The 22,807-nt window shown below is 35.9% G+C and overlaps 1 protein-coding gene across 10 annotated transcripts in view; it reads left to right on the forward strand.

The window, feature by feature from the left end:
• HYCC2 (hyccin PI4KA lipid kinase complex subunit 2) overlaps positions 1-22,807 on the forward strand; it is a 97,797-nt gene that overhangs the window by 34,751 nt on the left and 40,239 nt on the right. For all 10 annotated transcript variants that reach the window (XM_023542459.2, XM_064286832.1, XM_010602522.3 and 7 more), the window contains 3 exons: positions 8,828-8,914; positions 9,814-9,915; positions 21,597-21,776. In XM_023542459.2, coding sequence (XP_023398227.1) covers positions 8,864-8,914; positions 9,814-9,915; positions 21,597-21,776 — 333 coding nt within the window. In that variant the 5' untranslated portion in view covers positions 8,828-8,863. The remainder of the gene's footprint in view (positions 1-8,827; positions 8,915-9,813; positions 9,916-21,596; positions 21,777-22,807) is intronic.

The raw sequence follows: 22,807 nt of genomic DNA on the forward strand, positions 1-22,807 counted from the left end.
TGTTTTATAAAAATCTTTTTATTGCCTAAACTTTAAATCAAATTATTGAATTTACTCAGCATGACTGCCTTATCTAGCTACCTCTAGATCAGTGCAGTCCATATATCTTCTGTGATAATGGAAATGTTCTATATCTGTGCTGTCCAGTATGGGACACACTAGCCCTAGTAGTGCAATGGTTAAGTGCTTGGCTGCTGACGGAAAGGTTGACAGTTCAAACCCATCCAGAGACTCTGCGGGAGAAAGACCTGGCAATCTGTTCCCTTAAGGATTACAGCCTAGAAAACCCTATGTGGCAGTTCTACTTTGTCACATGGGGTGGCTATGAGTCAGAATTGGCTTGATTGCACCTAACAACGGCACATGTAACTATTGAGCACTTGAAGTGTGGTTAGTGCAATGAAGGGAATTGAATATTTAAATTTTATTTTAGTATATTTGGTATTTACAATAATAGCATGTCTTAAGTGCTTAAAGTTTCAGACATATGCTTTGAAATGCCTTCATAGTTGATCACTTAATTTGAAAATTTGCAGTAGCAAGCCCATTATTGCCTACTCATATGTTGCCTTGTTAACTGTATAGCTTTGTTTATCAATATATATTTTGATCCACTTGAAATCCTTGACAGAAGGAATCTTAATTAGTTTTGCTCACTGCTCTATGCTCAGCATCCAACTCAGTACCCAGCAAGTAATTGGTATTTAGTAAATATTAGTTGATGAATGGATGAATAATTGCTATACTTTACCTACACAGTAAACATGCCTCCTGAATTGTCCAAAAAATTAAATAATTATATTGATATTATTTCTGTAATAATAATAATAATAGCTAACTAGCCTCTATTGGGGTAGCCCTGGTGGTGTAGTGGTTGAGTGCTACGGCTGCTAACCAAAGGGTCAGCAATTCGAATCTGCCAGGCGCTCCTTGGAAACTCTGTGGGGCAGTTCTACTCTGTCCTGTAGGGTTGCTATGAGTTGGAATTGACTCGACGGCACCGGGCTTGGTTTTTTGGTTAACCTCTTTTGGGAGCCCTGGTGGCACAGTTGTTAAAAGCGCAGCTGCTGACAAAAAGGTTGGTAGTGCTAACCCACCAGCCACCCCTTGGAAACCTTATGGCGCAATTCTACTCTGTCCTATATGAGTTGGAAAGATAGCATCGGGTTTTTTTTTTTTAACCACTACTGAAGACTTATATTGTGCCGGTCACTGTTCTAAAGCTTTATGCGTGTTAACTTATGTAATCTTTTAAAATAAACTTTTGACATAGGATAATATGAATTATCTCCATCTTGTAAGTGAAAAACTTTAGGTCAAGTGATTGGTTAAGTAACTTTCCCAAGGACATATAGCTTGTAGGCCATGAAACTGGAATTCAAATTCAGGCAGTCTTGTACCAGAGCCCATACTCTTTAACCACTAAGCTTTACTACTGCTTATATTCTGATTCTCTGTAAATGGAGAACTCCTGAACAAGATGTGTGCTATCAGCTGAGACACAAGTTCTAAACATGTAGGTAATGGAGAGCTTATTATATTTGAACAGGTACTCTGAATAACTTCCTGGCAAGTGGTGATTGACCTTCAGGTCACTTTCCAGCAGTTTATTATTCTGTTCATTATGTTGTAGTCAGAGCTTGCTGGTAAAGATTACCATTACCACGGTCACAAAAAGATAATCATTTTCTGTGATACCCTGCTTACTTTGTTGTGTACCCTGGAATTGAGGCAGTATGGGCCTGAACTGAGCTGCATGCTGGATTATCAACTTGAGCTCTTGCTTTTGAATATAGTTTTTATATAATAAGTGATAGGTTGGGTGAAATGTATAATAGAAGAAATGTTTCTCAGAGTTTTATGCAGATTTCAGTAACCAGATCTATAAATAAAAAGGAACCTTGCAGTGTATTTATAACTGTATTTTCTAGCTACCATTAAATATTAAAGAATACTGAGCCTAGTTAGGAAATACATGTTTATAAAAGTTTTCTATAACCAATACTATTGTATCTTTCAAATGAAGGTACTGAAATGTATTTATAGGGTTTTAGAGTTAGAAAGTAACTTATCATATACAGGAAACTGAAGCCTAAAGGTTTTAAGTGATTTGTCTGAGGTCATATAAGGAGTGTGGTTCATTGATTCAACAAATACACATTAAGTACCTGCCGTATGTTCAGATACCACAGTAGTAGGCTTGTTAGCTTTGAGGACATAATGGTGAGCAAAACAGAAATAGACCCTACTCTCATGAAATGTACGGTCTAATAGGGGAGATAGTCATGAGGTCTAATAAATAAATTATGAAACCCAAAGAAGCTCTAGGAAGGGAAGAAACCATATGTTGGATTGGAAAATACTGAGGAAGAAAGGAAAAGGCTGCTATCCTGCTGAGATTTCCAGAAGGAGAAGGAGCCAGCTGTTCAAATAATAGCAGTAGGACAGCATCCCAGGCTGGGTGAAGGCGTGTGTGAAGGTGTGAAGAAACTGAAAAGAGAGTCTGGCCAGACATAGAAAGCAGTGGAAAGCGTAGTATGAGCCATAAGGTAGGATTCAGATCACAGTTTTTCAACCATAAGTTTTAGAGTAAGAGTTAAATTCAAATCCAAGTTCTGCCATTTAAGCTATTTTACCTTTCTTAGGCCACTCAACTTCCTTATACTTTAATTTTCTTATCTAGTCCTAAGACAGTATTTGTCTTCTTCACTCTCATTCTCTCATAAATATACAGTGAACTTTTTCAGCAATAGATGGAATGCAGAAGCAGTTACAAAATCATGTAAAACAATGCAACTCTCACTAATTTTTTTTTGTTGTTTTAGAAAAATATACTTTACTTTAAAAAATTGTTATTTATGTTAACATGTAATTGGCTTATTTCTATTTTATTGTGGGAGAATACATGTAAAACTTGCAATTTTGATCATTTTTAAGTGTATAGGCAGTCCCCAAATCACAAATGAATTCTTTTCCTAAGCCTGTCTTTAAGTCGAAATTGTAAGTTAGTTGTAACAGTTAGGTAAGTTCATATCTAGTGTCAGTTAGTCAAATGTTAGTCTCAGTATATAGTGTACCTTTCTATGCATAAAAAACTTCGGAAAACGTGTCCAAATACACTAGAACATCTTTAACATAATAATTTGGTAATAATGATAATATTTTGAAGCGTGTCACAAAGTAGCGGCTGTTTGTTATTACAAACCATGATATGTACCTCAATTTTTTAATATAGTAGGCTTTAATCATCCCAAACAGAAACTCTGTACCCATTAAGCAGTAACTTCCCATTCTCCTTCCCCTCAGCCCATCATAACCTCTCATCAACTTTCGCTATGAATTTATTTATTCTAGGTATTTCACATAGTTGGAATCAGTTAATATTTGACTTTTGTGGCTGGCTTATTCAGTTAGCATAATGTTTTAAGAGTTCATGTTGTAGCATGTGTCAGAACTTCATTCCTTTTTATGACTCAATAATATTCCATTGTATAGATATATAATACTTTCGTTATCTGTTCATCTGCTGATGGACACGTGGGTGGTTTATATGTTTTGACTAATGTGAATAGTGCTGCTAGGAACATTTGTGTACAGATGTCTGTATGAATCTCTATTTAGCTTATTATTTTATTAAAGGAATTAAAAAATATTTTTAAAATTTTATAAAGGGGTCCTGAGTACAAAAAGTTGAGAACACTGCTCTAAACTGCGAGATTCTACTGCATCTCATTAAATTACGTAAGCTATAGAAAACATTTAATAGAGTTTATATATACTTGATAGGTTCAATAATAATTTACTTATCTCCTCCATTCTAAGATGTATGTTTATTCACATTTTAACAATTTTGCAATCAGGATGTGTCTTGTCTGAAAAAACTTTTCAGTGATCAGGCAAGTAAATTGTGAAAAGCAGTATGCATCAGTACTTCGCATTTTGAGAATTTAGCATTGAGTTTTCTTTTATTCTGTTATTATTTCAGTTGACATTAATAGCACCTCTTGGGGTTGAATTTTTAATTGAATTTGCACCCCTAATTGTTACTTAAAATGTCTACAAAATATCACAGTATAATACAGCTTTGGAACGAACAATTATCTCAGCAGAAGATTACCTGACACATGCCAGTTAATTCAAAGACATCAAAATTTCCAAATCTATGTGTCTAATTTCAAACATCGGTAAGGTTGGGGTGACTGATTCATGCATCTGGAAGAATATCTACATGTGAAAAGCTTCTGGGTGACTTTTAAAGAAAGTATTTAACTTCCATCTATACTTAATTGGAAGAAAATAAAATTATTAAGCTTAACCAAGTAGAAAATGCAGGCAAAAATCTAAATAGGTTTTGTTATGGCCAGAAGTAAACTGTCATTGCTAACCAAAAAAACCAAACTCATTGCCATCGATTTGATTCTCACTCATAGCGACCCTATAGAACAGAGTAGAACTGCCCCATTGGGTTTCCAAAGAGCGGCTGGTAGATTCGAACTGCCAACCTTTTGGTAAGCGTCCAAACTCTTAACCAGTGCACCATCAGGGTTCCATCATTACTAAAGGTACTAAATAAACCAAGTCCATGAGCACAATTGAATTAACAGATGTTTGAGTGCCTGCTATGTGCCAGGCACTGGGGATATAATGCCTGTTCCTGTAACGTACAAATTTTAGTGGGAAAGACAGACAATAATATGTAAACGAATAAGCAAGATAATTACCAAACCAAACCGGTTGCAGTTGAGTTGATTCCGACTCATAGCGACCCTTTGGGACAGAATAGAACTGCCCCATACGGTTTCCAAGGAGCAGCTGGTGGATTTGAACTGCTGACCTTTTTGATTAGCAGCCATAGCTCTTAACCACTGTACCACCTGGGCTCCAAGATAATTAGATTGTGGAAAATGGTATAAAAGAAATGGGCAGAATGACAGGGGTTGAAGGGGAGGAATAACTGGGATGGGGCAATTTGAGTAGATAGGAAAGGCTTCTCCGAGGAGGTGACATTTAAACTGATAGCAACCCAGCCATATACAGACGACTTGAAGAAGATCATGCTAAGTGGCAAGTACAAAGACTGAGGGAATCCAGAAACAAAGTGATAACGTGGTCAAATGGGTATCTCTTATCATACTTTAATTATGCAGTTTTTTCTTTTTAATATTATTTCTTGTTTTCTTCTTAAAGTGTTGATTAATTGATGTCTTAAAATTAGTTGTATCACATTTTTGTTGAATGCCCTGGAGTTGATTCTGACTGAAAGCAACAGAGTAGAATAGCCCCAAAAGGCTTTCCTGGGCTGTAATCTTTACAGAAGCAGATTGCCAGATCTTTTCTTCCCCAGAGCGGCTGGATAGGTTTGAATGATGACCTTTCAGTTAGCTGCTGAATGCTTAACCATTGTGCCACCAGAGCTCCTTAGTTGTATCATAGAGTTATGGTTATCATTATTATTAACACCACTTTATTCTTCTATTTAAAGGTATTTAACTTTCAGTTACTTTTTAAGTGGTTTTGGTAGATACCGCAGAGATCTGATTTGCCAAATTTGTGATACTAAGAAATTTACCCTAGATGGGATACTTTTATTTTTTTTAATTGGAAGATGGTCATCAGGATTACTTAGGGGAGCTGTTACAAAATATGTAAGCTGGGACCTATTAAAAAAACAAAAACAAAAACCAAGCCTGTCGCCATCAAGTTGATTCTGACTCATAGCGACTCTATAGGACAGAGTAGAACCACCCCACAGAGTTTCCAAGGAGCGCCTGGTGGATTTGAACTGCTGATCTTTTGGTTAGCAGCTGTAGCACTTAACCACTATGCCACCAGGGTTTCCATATTGGGCGGAAATTCTGATGCAGTGTGTATCAGGTTTAAAAGATGTGTGGTTCTTTTTAAAAATATTTGAGCTAATTTTTCATTTTAAAAACAGTATATATTCTTTGTAGAGATTATGAAAAAAATTATTAATTGTAGTTGCATTTTCTTGCCCTTTTTATACTGTGATAGTATATGTCTTTAAAATCTTGTAATCTCTTATAGTTAGCTAAAAAATAATTTATAAATTTTCCTAAAACATAGAAATCTTGATTTAAAACATTTTAAGTATTCTAAATAATTATGTAACAACTTATTTATTTTGATTTTTCAAAGAAATATTTTCTTTGTTTTGTTGAACAATAGCTAGTTAGAAAACATAATGGAAAAAATCACAATCACAGCAAAAAAATGTAAACTACTTAGGAATTAAGGTAATTGGAAATGTGTTGACCTATCTGAAGAAAACACATAACTTATGCTAAGACCTATCAAAGACGATTTTTAACTAAGAGCAATGTCATGCTTCTATATGGGAAAACTCAATATTGTGAAGATGTGATTGGTATTTGAAAGAAAATAAAGAGCAATCAGTGGAATAAATGTAACACCCGAAAGATGGCTTATTTGAAGGGCAGTAGCATTTGGATGTATGGTTCTTTTCTTTTTTTTTTTTTTTAAGTCTCATTTCTTCAGCAAGAGTTTTTAACTTTGGGGGTCTAGTCCTATGAAAGGGCTGTAGTAAGCCTATGAACTCCCTGACATTGTTTGCGAAATTGTTTATGTACAGGCATCATATTTAACTTTTTCTAAAGAAGGGATCCATAGTTTTGTTCAGATCCCAAAGGGATCTGTGACTTCCTCTTCCCCTCATCAAAGAAAAAAAAAAGTCAAGAACCATTATTTTGTATCTTGTATGTCATGATTTGGAAACCCTGGTGGCGTACTGGTTAAGTGCTACAGCTACTAGCCAAAAGGTCGGCAGTTCAAATCCACCAGGCGCTCCTTGGAAACTCTATGGGGCAGTTCTACTCTGTGCTATAGGGTCACTAGGAGTCGGAATCGACTCGACGGCAGTGGGTTTGGTTATTTTTTTTTTAATGTCATGATTTATATGTAGTATTAGTTCATTGATCCAGTTTTTTTTTTCTTTTTATTGTTTATTGTGGAACGTTTCAAACCTGTAACAAAATAGAGCAAGTAGTATAATGAAACCTGTATAGCAGTTAAGCAGCTTCAATTGTTATCAACTCATGGCCAGTCGTAGTTCATCTATACCTGAATACACTGTCCTCACTATCCTCTCCCTATTTATTTTACAGTAAATCCCAGGCATCATTTCATCAACAAATATTTCATTATGTATCTCTAATGCATAAGGACTATTTTTTTTTAAAAAGCTACTGCAATACCATTGGAAACCCTGGTGACACAGTGATTAAGAGCTATGGCTGCTAACCAAAATGTCAGCAGTTCGAATCCACCAGGCGCTCCTTGGAAACTATGGGGCAGTTCTGCTCTGTCGTATAGGGTCGCTGTGAGTCAGAATCGACTTGATGGCAACGGGTTTGGTTTTTCAGGTGGCAGTACCATTGTCAAATATAAAAATAAGCTATAGTAATTCCTTAGTTTAATATCATCAAATAACCAATCATATTCAGCCTTCCCCAGTTGTTTCATACTTTTTTTTAACTGTTTGAATTAGGATCCTAATAAGATTCATACTTTGCAATTGATTATTAATACATGTTTTTTAATCTCTTTTAATATGTAGGTTCCCTCACCATCTCTCTCTTATCTTACACTGAAGAAATACTTCAGTCTGACTTAAGAGCATTCACTATTTGAAAATAAGGGGCATATCTTACTCCTTTTTGTACTTATTGCTTATATACTCCTTAGTATAGTGCCTTATAGATAAATATTTAAAAATCCTTTTGGAATTGAAGAAAAAATTAGAAAATCTGATTTCTTTTTTTTAGGTAAAAATCTAATATGAAATTTGACACAAAATTAGGCAAAGATATCTTTTTAGTAAAGGAGCTTTTGTTTTAGTCGCTTTAAAGACAGTTCTTCACCATCACCAGAAGTTCTTTATTTCTTCCTGTTCTTAGCTTTCCAGCCTAAAAAATTGTTGTTTCTTTCTATTAACAATATGTGCTTGTTTTTATTTATTTATTTTTTGGAATTCAAAATTACGTATTCTCAAATAATGCTTTCCCTCAGAGGTAAACACTTAATAGGCTTTTTTCACATCTTATACAATTTCTAAATGGAATTGTGGTTTGCATGCTATTTATTGTGCAATTTGCTTTTTCTAATTGGACGTCTTTCCATTTTAGAAAACATAGGTCTACCTTCTTCAAAGACCTTATTTTCTATGGTGTATATATGTTTATAATCAGTTTACTGAATATATGATGCTTGATTTCTAGCTTACCTAGCTTTGTCATTTACAATCTGTCACATGGTTTTTCCATGGTGTATAACTTATTTTGGAAACCCTGGTGGCGTAGTGGTTGAGTGCTACAGCTGCTAACCAAAAGGTCAGCAGCTTGAATCCACCAGGTGCTCCTTGGAAACTCTTTGGGGCAGTTCTGCTCTGTCCTTTAGGGTCGCTATGAGTCGGAATTGGCTCAATGGCAATGGGTTTTTTTTTTTTTTTTGGATATAACTTATTTCAGTTGTATACTTGGTAAGAGCTCCAGGCATAGACTGTGCATCGTCTTGGGTATTGTGCTGTTTGATTTTGCTCAGTAAACTTGATTTTTCATTTTGAAGCATAGCTGCTGGTTAAAGTATGAAAGCATTAAGATAATATATTTAAATGCATCTTTTTTTTAAAAAAAAAGCTTATTTCTGAAGAGAAGTTTTTTTTTTTTTTTTGGCAAACTTCCTTATCTAAAATGTATACTAAATTTCTCCTTTAATAAAAGGCACACATCATTTGCCTTTGGTAGCTTTTGTGCGTATTGCCATCCTCAAGTTCAGCACTACTCTCTTTCAGAGGTAAAAAAAAAAAAAAAATAGAAGGTAGAAGAAGATGCTGGGATCTGAACGTGGTGTTGTGGAAGAATGGTTGTCAGAATTCAAGGTAAGTTGGATTGGGGGTAAGGATGTATTATGTGATTTTAAATGTCATTAATTTAAATAGCAAACATGTGCTGTGTGGTTAAACTTGTGCTAATGTTTTGATATGAAGTGAAAACAGTAAAATATGAAATAATATGTTTCAATTATAACTCTTGAAAAAAGCACTGATGTGGACAATGTCTAGAAGATAATATGTAAAAATGAAAATAGTTGTTAGGATCAATGAGGGGATATTTAAGTTTAAAAACATATTCAATAAAAGAGGTGATGCCACTAGGCTTTAGTAAGGCCCAGAAGTAAGATTTGTGCTTTAGGCTTTTATTTTCTGTAATTAACAGTCACTTGGAAGCCCTGGTGGCGTAGTGGTTAAGTGCTACCGCTGCTAACCAGAAGGTTGGCAGTTCAAATCTGCCAGGCGCTTCTTGGAAACTCTGTGGGGCAGTTCTACTCTGTCCTATAGGGTCGCTATGAGTTGGAATCGACTCGATGGCACTGGGTTTGGTTTGGGCTTAACAGTCACTCACTGATTTGATTAAAAACCATATAACTTAATAATTCTATGCAAATAAAATGTTTTTTAAAAATATAAAATGTAAGAATTGCAATATCTCCTACATTGTATTTTGGACCAGATTAGTTTAAAGTGACTCATTTTGGTAAATCTTGGAATAATTTTTGATTTCTAACCATTTTTCAAGGTTGAGTAGTTAAAAGAATTATTTTAAATAACATCCTAACTTTATAGTTTATTAATTCTCATGGTTATTTCCTATATTAATTATTTTCACTTTTCTTGTTGACTCTATTAATACTGTTTTCAGATTGAAGTCATGTAAAATAAAGTTCCTGACACCCCAAATATTAAGTTCACTTTTGTTTTTCTTTGGTGATTTCTTTTAGGCGTTACCTGACACTCAGGTCACCAATTATGCAGCAACTTTACACCGGAAAAAAACACTGGTACCAGCCCTCTATAAAGTTATTCAAGATTTGAATAATGAGGTAGGAAAGTTCATAAGAAAAAAAAAAATTAACACAGTGAAATGAAATATGTGTACCAAAACCCATATATGTAAGCTTTCCTCTTAAAAAATTTCTTCAATTTTACTTGTGGGACTGAAAATCTTTCTTTCTGCTGTTTTTCATTCTGATGGTTGCTTTGGCTTTTTCTGACCCCTTCCTTTTCATATTTTAAAATGTTTCGATCAAATTTGTTCTTGTCAAGGGTAGTATATTTTGATTCTTGATTTAAGTGACTATCATCTCAATAGATTATTTAATTTGAAATTCTTCTCTGTGAATGTTTCCTGTTCCAGAAGCCAAAATTTAATGAAATTCTGATTGAGATTTATTTTAAATATTCTTTACAGTTATTTGATTGATAATATAAGACTATATATAATCGCTCTAATCAGCGAAATCAAACTTATAACACAAGGTGATGCTGCTAGTAAATGCTGAAAATGATCAGAGAAAGCACCTTTTAGTCTAAATGGTCAAGATCAGTAAGAGTTTCCTATTGTTCGGCCTTGGATAGAAGAAGGAAAAAAATGCAGTATTGGATCCATATATTAACTTATGCAAAATACACACATTATCTTTCCATTAACACATTAGTACAACATACAGTTTTATCACCACTGGTTTCATGTGTGCTTTAAAATGAAAATGAAAGGAACACACAGGAAAGTAGCTTCTTATCTTCCCAGATACAGCCTCCAAGAGTGCCTCTGCTGTGTACTGGAGTGAGTTTGAAGAAGTTCAGGTAATCATCTCCTAACCAGCAGCTTAACTTAAAGTCCATCTTTATTTATGTCCTTTCACTAAAAGCTTGCTTACTGACCTCTTCCTTTCCTGTCTCTTCTCAGTTAGACTTGCATCTGTTGCAGTTTGTAGCAGCAACTGCAGGGTTAATCTGCCTCTTTTTCTCATGCTGTGTATTTCTGAATGTTTTGAAAATTTAGGTATGGGTAATGTACATATATGCATATCCTTCTTGGTCAGGAGTTTTCAAAATTCACTGTCTGAATAATGAATGTGTTTTATGCTAACTTAACATTTAAACTTTGCTTATTAAAATATCTCTGTTTTATGGTTTCTCTTTAGAATGTAAGCTCTTTATGGGCAGTGATCATATATTCTGTATTTGTTACTTCCCCAGAATCTAATACTTTATCATGTACGTAATGAACCCTTGATAAATATTGTTTAGAAGAATAAAAAAAAAAAAAAGAAGAAGAATAGTGAACTACAAAATGAGGTTCTAAAATGCCGTCATTTTCATTAGGACTTACATGTGTATAAAAAGTATCCTTTGACTTTTTAAAATATATATTTTTTTCTCTTTTTATTAGCCTACTACCAAAAACTATAATCTTTGCATTGTCAGGTTGCAGAAGGGACAAAAGGTTTTTTTATCTTCATTTCTCTCGTCTGATGGATATTGACGGTGTTACTGGTTGCTGAGAATTACCTGGCAAGGGTGTTGGCCCTTTGTATATGTGCTGGTAATGAACCCCTTTGAAGGAAGGAAAGGGGGTGTAATGATAAGGAAGGAGAGGCTAGTATTAATGGAACCTAGGGAACTTGAATAAATATACTCGATTTTATAAATGTTTAGCTTATGCTGTGCCTTTAAAAAATTCCAGAGTTAGAATTTTCCAAGTAATTGTCAGTAAACAGTCATAAAGAGAAATGGAAATAGAAGGAAATATAGAAATGATGTATTCCATTAAGACTTGTTCAATTATTTTCAGATCATTCTAAGCTAAAATATGCTAAAGGTCACTTTATTTCCTTATTTTACCATAATTTCTTTGGGAATTCCTTGAGACAACCTCAAAATATATTTATTTCTAGGGTTATGTCTTAGTCATCTAGTGCTGCTATAACAGAAATACCACAAGTGGATGGCTTCAACAAAGAAATTTATTCTCTCACAGTCCAGTAGGCTACAAGCCCAAATTCAGGGTGTCAGTTCAGGGGAAGGCTTTCTCTCTCTGTCAGCTCTGGAGGAAGGTCCTTATTATCAGTCTTCCCTTGGTCTGGGAGCATCTCAGTGCAGGAACCTCAGGTCCAAAAAATGTGCTCTGCTCCCGGTGCTGCTTTCCTGGTGGTATGAGGCCCCCATGTCTTTGTGCTCGCTTCTCTTTTATATCTCAAAAGAGGTTGACTTAAGACACTATCTAATCTTGTAGATCTCATCAATATAACTGCCAGTAGTCGATCTCATTACATCATAGTGATAGGATTTGCAACACATAGGGAAATCACATCAGATGACAAAATGGTAGACAATCATACAATACTGGGAATCATGGCCTAACCAAGTTCACATGTATTTTTTGGGGACACAGTTCAGTCCATGACAGGTGGCAAATGTGATTAAGTTGAGAGTTGACCTAGAAAGGGTTCTTTTGTTTCATATTAGCATTTCATTAAATATTTAAGATACATATTGCAATTTATGTATTAGGTTCTGGCTTAGAAAAAGGAATGCAAAGGTACATAAATATTTTAAAAATTAAGTTTGAAGTAGAAAATTTAATTTTAGAAAAAGATGTTTCTAAGTTGGTGAGAGTGAATCTTTAAAAAATATGTTATCAGAATTTATACATCAAAATGTCTTCTACAAAGATGTCACTTCATGAAGCTCTATAGTTTTTCAATGGTGGTAACCAACATTACCCAAAACATTTTTTTTTTTATTAACTTCTATTGAGCTTCAGGTGAACGTTTACAAATCAAATCAGACTGTCACATATAAGTTTATGTACACCTTAGTCCGTACCCCCACTTGCTCTCCCCCTAATGAGTCAGCCCTTCCAGTCTCTCCTTTCGTGACAATTTTGCCAGCCTCCAACTCTCTCTATCCTCCTGTCCCCGCTCCAGACAGGAGATGCCAACACAGCCCCAAGTGTCCAACCCAAAACATTTTTATATTTCTTTTAAATTACTTTCTAAAATTTATTTATTTATTTATTTGTACACTTTTAGTGGTACAAAGTGTTTTCCTTTGAGGATACACTGAATTTTTTTTAAACCACCAAAACTTCATTTCACAGTAGTATGTTAAATATAATAGATGTTCAGGTCTGATAATACAGGATACCTTTGACATTCTCAAGGAGTATATTGAAGTAACAACTTTAACAGCAATAACTTTAATACCCGTAAATTTCCAAACACATCATGTTTTTCAATCTCTTCATTTTGGCTTTACCTTAAACTCCCTACCCTCTAGCATTTTTGTTTGTTTTCTTTTGGGGATTATTTTACGTAGAAAAACTAAATTTAGGTAATTTTACAAAAGTCAGTATTTATTTAGTGACAACAAACAATGAAGGCAGATTACTTTGCTTATATTGGGTGGTGATATTTTGCTGATAACTGGGTAGTCAGAACCTTAAATGCCAGAGGCCTTCTACTCTATTGTATGGTCAAAATTGTGACTGATTATGAAATAAAACTTTTTTTTCTACTGTGACTTTTAAACTGATACTTGAAAGTGTTTCTTTCAAAGAGATGTTCCAAGAATATTTTGAGCAGTTGTGACATTGTGGAACTGAGCATATAGCTTTCTGAGATTATTATACTTTGGATACTGTGGCATTAAAGAAATTACTCAATTATTTTATATTGTCATACTTTATAATATTAATGTGTGAGACCTTGCCATAGGTAGAAATGGAAGAAATTACAACTTCAGCGATCCAAGTTCAAGACCCAGCATTCATTATAATCAACCAGTTGCTGGCATAGGTCTGCTTTCATTGTTTCTCCTGTCAGGTCATATGGTTCTAACCATGTGTTCAGACTTTAGAAAGAACGATTCTGTAGAATCTTAAAGCAATGCTGAACTTTAGTCATATAAAGAGGGCCCTTTTAGTCCTAATTCTGTTATGTTCTGAAAGGTAATCAGATGTATTATTTAGTTAACAAATTATTTCAAAAAGTTGCCACATGCCACGTATAATAATAATTGGAACTTATGACATTCTTACAAATAATTTTATTTAAAATCATAAAAATTCTTAATGTATACTTCCTAGAAGTTTAATATTACATTGTCATGGCTAACCTGTGTTACAGTTTTAAGTGTTCATCTCTAGACCAGCATATGGCTTTATTCTTCTCCCTTCCTCCCTTCCAGATCCCTTAGATACTCTAGCAAGTCTTCTAATTCAAAGAGACCTCTAGCACATTAACCCTATCACTTTTTTTTTATGATTTAATTACACCTCCTCTATTGGGTCGCTATGAGTCAAAATTGACTTGACGCCAATGGGTTTGGTTTTTTTTTTGGTTCTCCACTCAGTGTCTCACTCCTCTCTTTTCCCAGCTAAATTTTCATGATCCAGGATTACAGTCATTCCCCTTGTAAACATTCTTAACTCCTTTGCCTCTCATTCCCTCAGTTCATACTCTCTAGGCAAAATCAATGCTGGATAAAATCCAGCCATCCATCTACTTCATGCCTGCTGTACCTGAGCAGCTGAACATGCCTGAGAAAATACAATTTGATTGACTTGCTCCACTTTCCCACTTTCAATTCAGGATTACAAATCTCAAATAAGCACATAGTGCTGCCTTGCAGTCTTACTTTACTTCCTTGGTACACTTACTGTCCCACTGTTCATTTTATACCTTCTCTTTCCTCATATTCTTACTGTCCTTCCTCCTCATTTTCAGCTTGCTTTCTATATCAATAAAAAAAGAATAGTTGGAAACTCTCTTATTTTCCCGTTCAAATCTTATCATTCTACCAACATCTCTACTCTTTTCTGCCATTCAGTGGATGAAGTGCCCTAGGTTGTATCAAAGGCAATCTCCTGACTACATTCAAAAAGCTTATTATTTCTTCATTATTGGTACTACATGTAATAGAATATTTGTGATTAAACAAACCTCACTCTGCTCCAACTCCATTCTAGTGTAAGAAATACGGTATAATGGAAACAATACTTTGTTGTAGAAAGTCCTGAATTTTAGTATCTTCCTTTACTACTAACTTCTCTATAAGTTTGGGCAAATTTTCTGACTAGTCTAGGCTTCATTTGTAAGGGAAGAGTTAGAATACTTTTTAAGATTTTAACAGCTATGATAGTGATTTCACTTGAAGGATTTAGAGTTACATGTATGTATGTAAATTTCTTAGCTTTAAAGTTGTTTTTCAAGAACTAAGCTGAACTCATCTTAGTATTAACTGTATAGTCTTCAACATTCAGGTTGTTGACCTGATTTTACAAGTTTGAATGTAGTGATTTTTCGGCAATGTTAGATTATTACAGACATATCTAACTACGTTCAAGTAGATTTCCTAATGTCTATGCACTATTTTGGTCATTCAGAATAGAGGTAATAAGCGTATGAAATTACTGAGTTACTCATATTTTAAGAGTTTGTGTTAAATTTTAATTTAAAAATTATTTTATAGTTTCTTATTAGTATTAAAAAATTAAGTCCATGACAGCCAAAGTGCAACCCTGAGCATATCTCACCTGAAGTTAGAGACCATCTCAGGAATAGATTTGGCACATTGAGCACTAATGAATGAAGACCAGACGAGTTGTGGGAGAACATCAAAGACATCATACATTAAGAAAGCAAAAGGTCGTTAAAAAGAGAAGAAAGAAAAGACCAAATGGATGTTAGAAGAGACTCTGAAACTTGCTGTTGAATGTAGAGTAGTTGAAGAGAATGGCAGAAATGATGAAGTAAAAGAGCTGAACAGAAGAAGGGTGGCTCAAAAAGACAAAGTAAAGTATTATAATTAAATGTGCAAAAACATGGAAACCAAAAGGGAAGAACACTCAAGCTGAAAGAACTAAAGAAAAAAATTCAAGCCCTGAGTTGCAGCTTTGCAGAATTCTATTGGCAAAATATTGAACGATGCAAGAAGCATCAAAAGATCGAAGGAATGCATAGCGTTACTGTACCGAAAGAACTGGTTGATGTTCAGCCATTTCAGGAGCTAGTATATGATCAAAAACTGATGGTATCGAAGGAAGAAGTCTAAGCTGCAGTGAAGGTATTGGTGAAAAACAGTGCTTTGGAATTGACAGAATACAAATTTAGATGTTTCAACAAATGGATGCAGTGCTGGAAGCACTCACTCATCTATGCCGAGAAATTTGGAAGACAGCTACCTAGCCAACCAACTGAAAGAGGATCCATATTTGTGCCCATTCTAAAGGTAGATTATTCAACAGAATGTGGAAATTATCAAACAATATCATTAATATTACATGCAATTAAAATTTTGCCAAAGATAATTCAAGAACATTATAGCAGTGCATCAACAGGGAACTTCCAGAAATTCAAGTTGGATTCAGAAGAGAATGTGGAACATGGGATATCATTGCTGATGTCAGATAGATCTTGGCTGAAAGCAGAAATTGTCAGAAAGGTGTTTACCAGTGTTTTTGATTATGAAAACGCATTTGACTATGTGGATCATAACACATTATGGATAACGTTGCAAAGAATGAGAATTCCATAACACTTAATTGTGCTCATGAGGAAACCGTATGCAGACCAAGAGGCAGTTGTTCGAACAGAATAAGGGGATGCTGTGTGGTGCAGAATCACAAAGGTGTGCATCGGGGTTGTGTCCTTTCACCATACTTATTCAATGTATGTGCTGAATAAATAATTTGAGAAGCTGGACTAAATGAAGAAGAACGCAGCATGAGGATTGGAGGAAGACTCATTAACAACCTGCGATATGCAGATGATACAGCCTTGCTTGCTGAAAGTGAATAGGGCTTGAAGCACTTCCTGACAAATATCAAAGACCACATGCGTCAGTATGTATTACACCTCAACATTAAATAAAAATCCTCACAACTGGACAAATAGCCACATCATGATAAACGGAGAAAATATTGAAGTTGTCGTAGATTTCATTTTACTTGAATCCACAGTCAGCATCCATGGAAGCAGCAGTCAAGAAATCAAACAATGTAAAGTATTATGAAGAAGAACAAAGTGGGAGGCTTCACACTACCTGATTTTAGAACCTATTGTACTGCCATGGAAATCAACACAGCTTGTTACTGGTACAACAACAGACACATAGACCAATGGAACAGAATTGAGAACCCAGACGTAGGTCCATCCACCAATGAACAGCTGATATTTGACAAAGGCCCAAAGTTCATTAAATGAGGAAAAGGCAATCTCTTTAGCGAGTAGCACTGGCATAACTGGATATCTATCTGTAAAAAAATTTAACACTTCCCATACCTCACATCATACACAAAAACGAACTGAAAATAGATCAAAGATCTAAATATAAAATCTGAAACAGTAAAGATCATGGAAGAAAACATAGGGGACAATGCTAGGGGCTGTAATACATGGTGTAAATAGTATACAAACCATAACTAACAATGCACAAACACCAGAAGAGAAACTAGATAACTGGGAGCTCCTAAAAATCAAATACTTTGCTCCTCAAAAGATTTCACCAAAAGAGTAAAAAGGCAACCTACAGACTGGGGAAAAAAAATTGGCTACAACGTATCCGATAAGGGTCTAATCTCTAAAATTTAAAAGATACTGCAACACCTCAACAACAAAAAGACAATCCAATTAAAAAATGAGCTAAGACTGTTTACAGTTGCAAAAAGATGGAAGCAACCAAGATGCCTATCAACAGATGAGTGGATAAATAAATTATTATGATATAGTCACATAATGGAATACTACACAACGATTAAGAACAACTATGAATTCGTGAAACATCTCATACCATGGAATGTGGAAGGCGTTGTGCTGCATAAAATTAGTCAGTTTGCAAAAGGACAAATACAGTATGAGACCACTATTATAAGAATTCTAGAAAAAGTTTAAACACAGAAGAGAGTGGGAGGGAGGAAGAGGGATAGTCACTAATTAGATGGTAGACTAGAACTATTTTAGATGAAGGGAGAGACAACATACAATACAGCAGAGGTCAGCACAACTGGACTAAACCAAAAGCAAAGAAGTTTCCTGAATACAACCAAATGCTTCAAAGGGCAGAGTAGCAGGGACAGGGGTTTGGGAACCATGGCTTCAGGAGACATCTAAGTCAATTGGCATAACCAAATTTGTTAAGAAAACATTCTGCATCCCACTTTGGTGAGAGGTGTCTGGGGTCTTAAATGCTAGCAAGCGGCTGTCTAAGATGCATCAATTGGTCTCAACCCACCTGGAGCAAAGGAGAATGAAGAACACCAACGATATACGGTAATGATGAGCCCAAGAGACAGAAAGGGCCACATAAACCAGAGACTCAATCAGCCTGAGACTGGAAGAACTACATGGTGCCCAGCTACCACAGATCACTGCCCTGACAGGGAACACAACAGAGATTCCCTGATGGAGCAGGAGAACAGTGGGATGCAGATCTCAAATTCTCATAGAAAGACCAGGCTTAGTGGTCGGACTGAGACCAGAGAGACCCTGGAGGTCATGGTCCCCGGACCCTTTGTTAGCCCCAGATTGGAACCATTCCCTAAGCCAACTCTTCAGACAGGGATTGGACTGGACAGCAAGATAGACAATGACACTGGTGAGGAGTGAGCTTCATGGCTTAAGTAGACACGTGAGACTATATGGGCAACTCCTGTCCGGAGGCGAGATGAGAAGGGAGAGGAGAGCAGGAGCTGGTTGAAGGGACACGGGGAATACAGGATGGAGAGGAGGAATGTACTGTCTCATTAGGAGGAGAGCCGCTGGAAGTACATAGCAAGGTGTGTGTAACTTTTTGCATGAGAGACTGACTTCCTTTGTAAACTTTCACTTACAGCACAATAAAAAAATAAACAAACAAAAAAAGGGCTAAGGGTATGAACAGATACTTCACCAAAGAAGACATTCAGGCGGCTAACATACGGGGAAATGCTCACAAACATTAGCTGTTAGAGAAATGCAGATCAAAACTACAATGAGATGCCATTGGCTGGCACCGATCCAAAAAACAAAACCTAACATTTGTTGGAGAGGTTGTGGAGAGATCGGGAATCTTATGCACTGCTGGTGGGAGTGTAAAATGGTACAACCACTTTGGAAAACGATATGGCACTTTCTTAAAAAGCTAGAAATAGAAATACCATAGGATTCAGCAATCCCACTCCTAGGAATATACCCAAGAGAAATAAGAGCCGTCACACGAATAGACATATGCACACTCATGTTCATTGCAGCACTATTCACAATAGCAAAAAGGTGGAAACAACCTAAATGCCCATCAACAGACAAATGGATAAACAAATTATGGTAAACATTATGGTACACACACAAAATGGAATACTGTGCAGCGATAAAGAACAGTGATGAATCCGCGAAACATCTCACAACATGGATTAATCTGGAGGATTCATGGATGAATTATGCTAAGTGAAATAAGTCACAAAAGGACAAATACTGTATGAGACTACTATTATAAGAACTCAAGAAAAGGTTTAAACACAGAAAAAAAAAAGCATTCTTTGATGGTTATAAGGGTGGGGAGGGAGGAAGGAGGGGAAATTGCTAGGTAGATAGTAGACAGGGATCAACTTTGATGAAGGGAAGGACAACACACAATACAGGGAAAGTCAGCCCAACTGGACCAAAGCGAAAGCAAAGAAGTTTCCTGGACACACCCAAACACTATGAGGGGCAGAGTAGCTGGGTCTGGGTCTGGGGACCATATTTTCGGGGGACATCTAGATCAATTGGCATAACCTGGTTTATAAAGAAAATGTTCTACATCCCACTTTGGCAAGTGGTGTCCAGAGTCTTAAAAGCTTTCGAGCAGCCGTCCCACTCAGAGCGAAGGAGAATGAAGAAAACCAAAGAAACAAGGAAAATACTAGACCAGAGGATTACAGGGCCAAATGAACTAGAGACTTCACCAGCCTGAGGCCAGAAGAACTAGATGGTGCTTAGCTACACGAGTTACCGCCCTGACAGAGAATCCAACAGAGTCCTGGAAAGAGCAGGAGAAAAATGTAGAACAGATCTCAAATTCACGTAAAAAGACCAGACTTAATGGTTTGACAGAGACTAGAGGAACCCCTGAAACTCTGGCCCCTGGACACACTCTTAACCCAGAACTGAAACCATTCCCAAAGCCCGCTCTTCAGACAAAGATTTTTAAAAAACCCATTACTGTTGAGTTGATTCCGACTCAAAGTGACCTTTTGGTTAGCGGCCAATCTCTTAACCACTATGTCACCAGGGCTCCAAGAGGAGACAGGACTGTAAAACAAAAAATAATACACATGAGGAATGTGCTTCTTAGTTCAATCAGATGTACCAGAGCAAATGGGCAGCTCCTGCCGAAAAGCAGGATGAGAAGGCAAGAAGGGACAGGACGTGGTCGAATGGACACAGGGAACCCAGGGTAGAAAGGGGGAATGTGGTGTAACACTGTGGGGATTGCAACTAATGTTACAGAAGAGTATGCATATAAACTTTTGAATGAGAAATTAACTTGAGCTGTAAACTTTCATCTAAAACACAATTTAAAAAAAAAAAAGAAAAATGATGCATTGCGTTGGGCAAATCTGCTGCAAAAAACCTCTTTAAAGTGTTGAAACGCAAAGATGTCTCTTGGAGTACTAAGGTGTGCCTGACTCAAGCCATGGTATTTCAGTTGCCTTGTATGCAGGCGAAAGCTGGACAATGAATAAAAAAATAAAAAAATTATTGATGCCTTATAAATTATGGCAAAGAATATTGAATATACCATGAACTGCTAGAAAAATGAACAAATCTGTTCTGAAAGAAGTACAGCCAGAATGCTGCTTAGAAGGGAGAATGGCAAGACTTCATCTCAGTACTTCGGGCATATTACCAGGAGGGACCAGTCCCTGGAGAAGAATATCATGCTTATTAAAGTAGAGAATCAGTGAAAAAGAGGAAATCCCTAAATGAGATGGGATTGACACAGCGGCTGCAACAGTGGGCTGAAACATAGCAACAAATGTGAGGATGGTGCAGGACCCGCACAGTATTTCCATCAGCTGAATATAGGTTCACTATTAGTCAGAATTGACCTAACAACAATGACAATTAGTATATGATCTGCCTTTTAAAATGATAGTCAGATTTTTGCAGCCTGTAGTTAACTCCAGCAAAACCAGGTCTAAATTGGAAGTATGTGTTTAGGGAAAACTGGAATAATCAGTTTCTTTTATTTGTATGCATTTAAAATAGCATTTTGAATACCCAGAGATGGTGTATTACAAAATCCTTCCCTCTACTGAGTGGTACATAATTTGTTTAAATCTTAGTCTGAGTTGAGATTTAAAGTTTATTTCAAACATGACCATTTGAAATTATTTTCTTCTGATGGAAATTTTTTTAAGTGAAAAATGTTAAGGGTTGGTAAGAATAGAAAGGGAAAGTTGCCAAATATAATTTATAGTACATTGATTAAAGAATTTTTCATCTAATAATTTAGTAGTACAGTATATTGAAAGGTATCTTGATATTATATGGGCACAAAGTACTTATAGTTAGTGGATTGGTCAGTTTAATATATGGTCTCTACATAAATAGGGATTAAGGATTTTGGTTGAATTAAAAAATATTTAGGAATTAATATTGAGAATTTATTTTAAATATTATATAGGTAAATGTATATTAAAAAGTACAGTTACAGACAGAAGAATGGAAATAACCAATGTACTTTATTTTTATTTTAGCTGCTGGAGCCTGTCTGCCACCAGCTCTTTGAACTCTATCGTAGCTCTGAAGTTCGACTTAAGAGGTTCACACTGCAGTTCTTGCCAGAATTGATATGGGTTTATTTACGGCTTACAGTTAGCCGAGACAGACAGAGTAATGGTTGTATTGAAGCACTTCTGTTAGGAATTTACAATTTGGTAAGTTGTAAAGTAGATTTAACTATTATAATCAGTATCATTCTTAATATTTTATGACTTATTTCTTCAAATCGTTTCAGTTGACCAATATTTATGAATGTCTTCTGTGTAAGGCATTGAGTTGGGCACCAATAAATATAAAAAATTAGGTGTGATACTTGTTTTTAGGAAGCTTCTGCTCTGCGAGAGAAGAAATAATTATAGATGACTAATAAGCAAAATTTTTACAAGAGTATTTCAGAGAGAAACTTAGATGCTAGCTGAAGTTATTGTGACAGGCTTTATTGAGGAAATGGCATCTGTGCTTGGCCTTAACAGGCGGTGTAGTACTAACATTGAGATTAGGAGTAGGTGAGATTTCAGAAATAATCACATGAGCATAAGCACAGATGTAAGAAAGTCATTTCCTGGAAATAGAAAATAATTCTTTTTGAAGTACAAAATATATATGCAAGCTGTGAAAGATACTTTGGCATCTGTTTTAGAGGGTCTTAAACTCTAACGGAGCCCTAGTGGTGCAGAGGTTAAGTGCTCGGCTGCTAACTGAAAAGTCAACAGTTTGAACCTATCAGCCGTTCTGCGAGAGAAAGACGTGGCGGTCTGCTCCCGTACAGATTACAGCCTTGGAAACCCTATGGGGCAGTTCTGCTTTGTCCTATAGGGTCGCTTGTTGTCAACAGGTAAACTCTAACGTAAAGAGTTTCGGTGTTCTGTAATACACATTGGGAAAGCAGTTACAGGTTTTTGAATAAAAGAATGGCATTAGGGAAATTAATTGGGTGATGGTATGCAGAGAGGCCTTGGAATTATAAATTGAACTTAATTACCATTCTTTGTATTTGGTAGGCTATATATATAACTGGAAATAGTGGGGCGAGTGGATATGAGATTACTGTTTCTTGAGGGAGGCATGTTAGTTAAGGCTGTTCTGTTACAGCCTGTTAGGATCTTTAAGATTTGACTAAGAACACAGTGGAAACTAGAGGGAGAACAGAGACCACTTAACATTTCCTAGATGCTAGAGGCCTTGC

The sequence above is a fragment of the Loxodonta africana genome, chromosome 6, assembly GCF_030014295.1.
Source record: "Loxodonta africana isolate mLoxAfr1 chromosome 6, mLoxAfr1.hap2, whole genome shotgun sequence".
Lineage (NCBI taxonomy): Eukaryota > Metazoa > Chordata > Mammalia > Proboscidea > Elephantidae > Loxodonta > Loxodonta africana.